The sequence below is a fragment of the Pyxicephalus adspersus genome, chromosome 10 (genome assembly GCF_032062135.1).
Source record: "Pyxicephalus adspersus chromosome 10, UCB_Pads_2.0, whole genome shotgun sequence".
Classification (NCBI taxonomy): domain Eukaryota; kingdom Metazoa; phylum Chordata; class Amphibia; order Anura; family Pyxicephalidae; genus Pyxicephalus; species Pyxicephalus adspersus.
The window spans coordinates 59214584-59221167 of NC_092867.1; the positions used below are offsets into that span (position 1 = coordinate 59214584).

Sequence of the window (6584 nt, forward strand, 5' to 3'; positions counted from 1 at the left end):
GTGTGTATACTGGGGTGCCCGAAGAGGCTTCCCTGTTAAGTAGATCATAAAGTAGTGAAATGACGTGAGTGGGTGGTGAGGGCGACTTCAACAATGCCTCGAATATGGTCAAATCTCCGGACAATGGAGATGTGTCTGGGAGCGAGGATACGTATGATTGTATCTGCCTTTATGTAAACCAAAAATCATGGTACTGCTGGTCGGAGCCTGGGTTGAATATATAGCAGGTATCCGGCCATTATGTAGTATACCTCCCAGGTAGCGATCATCCGGCAATGACCAAATCACGAAACGCTTATCGAAGAGAGGTGTCATAAAACCCGGGCGTGTAGAAACACGACTGCACGGATAAGGTTGTCCCATAAGTGTAGAAGATCAGATGTGAGACCAGGAAGAGGAGGGTTTGTGCCAAGGAATTTGCGATCTACCCAGGGAAGAGACCTCAAATCTACTGCAGAAGGAGTGTCTTCCAACAAAACTCAGAAATACAGAAATAGTCCTCCATACAAAAATTAGCCAGTTACACAACTCCACTCTCCATGCCTCATTTTACAAAGTTACAGCTAGCAGAGGAAAAGGCAATCCCCTATACAGCAATGTCTCCAATCGCTACGACCCCTACACTGTCCATGTGAGGGGAAGCCTCAGCCTCTTCACATTTACCAATAGTTGGAGCCTCTAAAGACTTAACCTCTTCATACTCCCACTTATCCTACACCTCTCATGTCTTTTCACAGTTGCAGACTAGAGTCAAGCTCAACCGGGTCTTCTTTCCCCGCTGATTCCGCCAAGCCCGTTCCCTTGGCTGTGGTTTCGCTGGATAGTAGGTAGGGACAGTGGGAATCTCTTCATCCATTCATGTCTCCAATAGCTACAGCTTCTACACTGTCCATATAGGTGATGGCCTCAACCACTAATGCCGTCCTTGCTCCGTCTCAGGGCCCACCGCCTCCTCCTCATGCTGTAACTTCTGCCGCCTGCCCAGTACCCAGCTTTGGATGCCAGTTACCAATGCGGTCCACACTCCTGAGAGGCCTATATACCTTGTAACAGAGCTATGTAGCTGGCTAATTTTTTGTGTGTATTGTACTCTGAAGCCTGTGTATGGCTTGTAATGGAGCAGTGAAACCTGGTGGCTAATTTTTGGACCGGAGTAAACCCCTCGTGCCCCTCTGTGCCTCTACACGGAGACCATATAAAATCCGGCATGTTCCCTTGACCGCCCCATAAAATGGCCTTGTTAGCAACATAAAAAAAGTCTTCCTGATTTTGTTCTTGCCTTGTACAGTGTTGTGTAGAGCTGGGGGAGTCTTGATATGTCTTATTAAATGTATTTATAGGCTGTAATAGCTCTACACAGTCCAGAACAATAACCCAAATTTTCCCCTATTGACTTTAATGGTGTTTGAATTCGACGCTTGATCACCCGAACAATATAGGCGTATTCGAGCGAATAGCTGACGAATCAAATAGTGAGCTATTCGACCAACAATAGACCAACCCTATATATATATGGGATGTCCAACTGCCAAAAAAAAAAACAAACATCCAATTTTAACAGACTGCTAAATGCAAGATAATTTGTATCACCTGTGCGCTAAACTTTGAGCATATATAAGAGTGTGTTTTAGCTTGCTTTTCCCTTTTGTCTTTGTCTTCTTGGAGGGGCTGTTGTTTTGTGTGTTATCCTAATCTATGTTGCTGCATTTGATACTTTGCTTACCATTTAGCATAATAGCTTCTTTTGTTTTTGTAACTTTGAATGTTTTAATGTCTATTGTGCAATTTTGAAGTCAATTTTAATGCTATGGTTATTGTGTTTGTGGCCATTTTGTTTGATTGCACAATTCTGCCCTTATTACCACTTTTCAATGTTTGTCCTGCATAAATATTTTCTAATTCAATTTTTCACCCTTGATAGGGCGTTGCATATTGGTTTGGTAAGTATTTTTGGAATGCAATATTTGTTGGACCATTTTTAAACTATTTTGGCATTACATGGAAGTGTGGGTTTACATGTGTTTTGTTTGTTCTTCTAAATTATTTTTTTAAGTAAATTTAGAGGTGTGTGTGTTTTTTTTGTGACCTTTTAGCAAATGTTTCTTTTGAATAAAGTTGTTTGTAAAATGTTGTTGTTTGTTTTTTGGGGGTTTGTTGTTATGTGATCTCCTTTCCAATCTCCTAGGACACACAGTTTAAAGAGACAATTGTGATTGTTTGTGGAAACACCTAAATAATGCATACACTCCACTATTTATCAGCATTAAGTTAAGCAACAACACAACATCTGTTCATTTCTAAGAGTGCGAGACCCTGCCTGGGTCATGTGGACAGGTGTGTGTGAGAATACAGATTAGAACTCCCCTATCCTTGCCGAGGCTGTTGTTGCCACATGTGAACAGCTGTGTGATAAAGGAGATCAGATCTCCCCTGTCCTTGCTGAGGCTCACTTGTCCCCGCATATGATAATACTGTTCAGAACTCACCTGTCCTTGCTGAAGCTCAGGTGCTCCCCTATGTGGAAAGGTGTGTGTGATATTACAGAATAGAACTCCCCTGTCCATGCTGAGAAGTCCCTCCCCCATGTTGACAGGTGTGTGTGAATATACAGATCAGACCTCTCCTGTAGTTGCGGAGGCTCAGTTGCTCCCCCATGTGGACAGGTGTGTGATAATACAGATCAGAACTCCAATGTCCTTGCTGAGGCTCAGTTGCTCTCCCATGTGCATAGATGTGCGAGTGACAATAGAGACTCTCTCTTTGAACTGGAGGTGACTATGGCCCTATTACATCAATCATGCTGCAATATGTGACCCCCCCCCCCACCTCTCCCATTTTACTTATCACTCTGCTGTAACTCCTCCTTCTATAGTAATCATACTGTGCCCCCCCCCCCTTCCCCTGTATACAGGACTTTAATTGTTTTCAGAACATAAAGGAAAGGACCTGCTGTGCTTCCCCCTCATATGTTTTGTTAGGGTGGGGGCTGAAAATTGTTCCACACCCCACTTTCCCCAGCCCATACATTGTGGTTGCCTCCTGTGACCTGTCTGTGGTTCTGTATCTCCCACAACAGGAGGGTTATCACCTCTCTAAGTTATAAAAACAAACAAGAAATAAAGATATAAATTTATTACATCTACCTGTCATGGTCTGGTTACATCTAATAGCTGTTTAGAGACAACCAATCACAGCTCTTCCCTCCGCTGTCCAGCTACACCTTCACAAATTCCATGTCCGATCTCATCCAAACCAGACGAGGATCGGTTCCTATCAGCCATTTCACACTGGTTTCACCTCATGGTTTCTTTTAGTAGTGACTTGATATCAGAGCCAATTGTGCCCCCTCGTCCTCATGGGCTGTTCCCAATCAACTCCTGAATGGAGGCTCCTCCTATTGGTGGAGCAGACTCTTACTCCAGAGATGGTGGTAGTAAGGTTGTAGTGGTCCATCATACCCTTTCATACTCTGGACAGTCAAATGTCTCCTGCCCAATGTGGGCAGACTGATGGGCCAGGAGAAGTCCACGCTGCCTAAAGCCCTTGCCGCACTCCACACACTTGAAATTCTTATTGTCCCCCCGGTGCTCCTTTTCATGTCTGGTGTACTGTGACTTCTGAGTGAAGCATTTCCCACACTCCAAGCAGGAGAACTGCTTGTCTGCTTTGTGGCAGGCCTGGTGGCGGATGAGCTGGGTATAATGGACAAAGAGCTCCCCACAGTCAGGACAGGAGTATGGCTTCTCCCCGGTGTGTACTCGTTGGTGTTTGATGAGGTTGGAGCTGGTGCTGAAGTATTTGCCGCACTCAGAACAGTAGAAAGGTTTCTCACCGGTGTGCACCCGCTGGTGGATGGTTAGCGTGGTTTTTCGATTGAAGCTCTTCCCACACTCGGTGCAGGTGAAGGGCTTCTCTCCAGTGTGGCTCATCTGGTGGATGGCCAGGTGAACATACTGGTTGAAGCATTTGCCACAGTCAGCACAGGTAAATGGTTTCTCCCCTGTGTGGGTCCTCTCATGGATGAGGAGCTGTGATTGGTAGGAGAAGCTCTTCCCACAGTGAGAACACACGTGTGGCTTCTTATTCTTGTGGACAGGTTGGTGATCATCAAGTTCCCGTTTACTGGTGAAGTGATCACCACACTCATGGCACCGAAAGATCAGCCCCACAGTATGAGAAGCTGTAAAGTTTGAGTCATATGGAGAGTTACAGCTCATGACCTGACCTCTGACCTCCTTTGTCTTGGAGAAAGGTGAGTACATGCCGTGAGGTGGAGCTGAGGGAAGGTAAGTCTCCATGATGTCTTCTTCAAATGAATCAGTCTCCTCGTTAGGAAGACGTAGAGCTGCCTTGTCCATTTCTTTGTCCTCCTCTGACAATGGCTCCTCCTTAATAATAATAGAAGTGTACTCTAGGTGATCTGAGGGTGGGAAATGGTCTACTTCCTGCACAATTCTTCCCGTATCCTTCATAGAAACTAAAGAATATTCATGAGGCTGTGTGAGTGATGACAGGTAACCTTGTGGGAGATCTTCACCTAAGCCATGTTCCTCTTTACCATAAGAGGGTACAAAATGTAAGTGGTTGTTGGGCAGAGGAACCTCCATGAGGGTGGGATGGCTTTTGTTATCTAAGCTGGGCTCCTCTTTACATTTCATAGGTTTATGTCCTGTATGAGCTGAGGGTAAAGAAGTGGCACCATGTGGAGGGTTGTCATAGTGGGATCCCCCTCCCTCAGAATACCCATGCTCCTCAGACTTCATCTGACCTGGCCCATTCTGTGTCTGAGCTGTGGTGGGGTTGGGGTCTGTCAGAGTTCGGGGTTCCTTTTTTATTATTTCGGGTTGACAATCCAGAGGAGGATCATCCTGGATACCTGAGAAATAAAAACAGTCTTATTCAGACTTTATTACACCTCATCAGGATAGACAGATGGTGAATCCTATTGTGTGATGTTTAGAGAGGAACTCTTAAGGAAGAGACTTTTTCTATTTATTGTGGGGGAGGGGTTCTTAGTCATATATAGATCTCAGGTGCACATATTTGTACAATTGAATCAGAACTTCCTGTTTTTGGTCATTTCTCAGAGTGAGCAACATGCACATTGGTTTAATTGAACATCTATGGAAGAGCTGTGTGAAGTCTGGACCTATCACGGTTATTAGGTGTGGTGTGATGGCTACTTGAAGATGCTACAAAACTGATAGACTATATGGCTCAAAGAATAATAATAACCTTTCCAAAGATGGGGTTTAGGGGTGCCCAGTAGGGAGTTCTGGTAATCTCCCATCATACAATGACATTGTAGACAATTGTGCTCTTCCAGTGGTCAGTTTGGTGAAGACCCCATTCTGTTCCCCACAACTGTGCCCCGGGGTACAAAGCCAGCTCCCCAAAGACATGGGGTCACCAGTTTGGTGTAGGACAGGGGTGGGCAACCTCTGGCCTTTATTCCAGATACGGCCTAGCCGGTAGTTTGTTCCAGCCTAATTTCGGCCAGGGGGAGTTAGGCCAGAGCTCCAAAACCGCATGTTGCTCTTGAGCCTCCTCTTTCTGTGGCTCCCCTATTTACCGCAGCTGGCGTTAACACTTCTGCCACCGGGGTAAATAGGTAAAGCCACGGAAAGGCGCAATGCATACAGAGAAGACGGATTTCCATTCAGGGGGTGTTCCTGGGGGAGCGGAGCCATTAGTGCGGGACTCGAGAGAGAGAGTCCGGCCTAGAGTGCTCCTGCCCAACCCTGAAATTCTCTGCTGTGGATGAACTCGAGTGTCCTGCAAAGAGCCCTGACCTCAACCCTACTGATCACTTTTGGGGTGAATTGGAATGGTGAGCCAACATCATTACCTGACCTCATCAATAGGGGGCAAATCCCCACCATCAGTACCTGACCTCACCAATGGGGGGCAAATCCCCACCATCAGTACCTGACCTCACCAATGGGGGTAGATTTTTAATTGACTTTCTGGACATACTGTATGCACCAAGCTCTATTTGCAGATGACAACGTGTGCACACTTCTAGCATTCTCCATATCAGCTGATCCGTTGGTCTGCATGACACGAGAACACCAACCATTCTTACCAAGTGATGGGCCATGGTAATCAGTGGCGGATCTCCCGCTCAGCTCCTTCTGTTCCTCTATGTAATCACAAACCTAAATAACACATAAACAATGAAACAGTACCCATCCAAACATCCCACAATTATCTCCCAGAATTCCCTGCTCACCTCTCCTGTCAGCAGCTCAATCACATGATTGGCAAGTTCTTCAATCTTCTCAGGTTTTAGGAACTGAGGTCTGAAAACTGCAGAGAGGTTCTTCTGTAGGACATAATCCTACAAATAAAAAGATGAAAATAGATATCCCATTTACACAGCCAACGATCCGCACATCTCACACGTCACATGGCCAACAGCCAGTAAGGTCTGGGTACTACTATTAGAGTCATAAGAATATGTTGGCGCTATATAAATCCTGTTTATTAATAATAATAATAATATTAATAATAATGTGACCTACCAGAATCCCCCTCACCTCTCCGCTCAGGAAATATTAAGTCATGTGACCTCCCACAATCCC

At 45.4% G+C, this 6584-nt stretch overlaps 1 protein-coding gene across 2 annotated transcripts in view; it reads right to left on the reverse strand.

Moving 5' to 3' along the window:
• Positions 1–3117: 3117 nt before the first annotated feature.
• Positions 3118–6584, reverse strand: part of LOC140339006 (uncharacterized) — a 22925-nt gene continuing 19458 nt past the window's right edge. Inside the window, exons 3-5 of one of the 2 annotated variants that reach the window (XM_072423475.1) lie at positions 6233–6340; positions 6086–6158; positions 3118–4876 (exon numbers count right to left, since the gene is read on the reverse strand). In XM_072423475.1, coding sequence (XP_072279576.1) covers positions 3453–4876; positions 6086–6158; positions 6233–6340 — 1605 coding nt within the window. In that variant the 3' untranslated portion in view covers positions 3118–3452. The remainder of the gene's footprint in view (positions 4877–6085; positions 6159–6232; positions 6341–6584) is intronic. The other variant, XM_072423476.1, reaches the window with a different exon arrangement.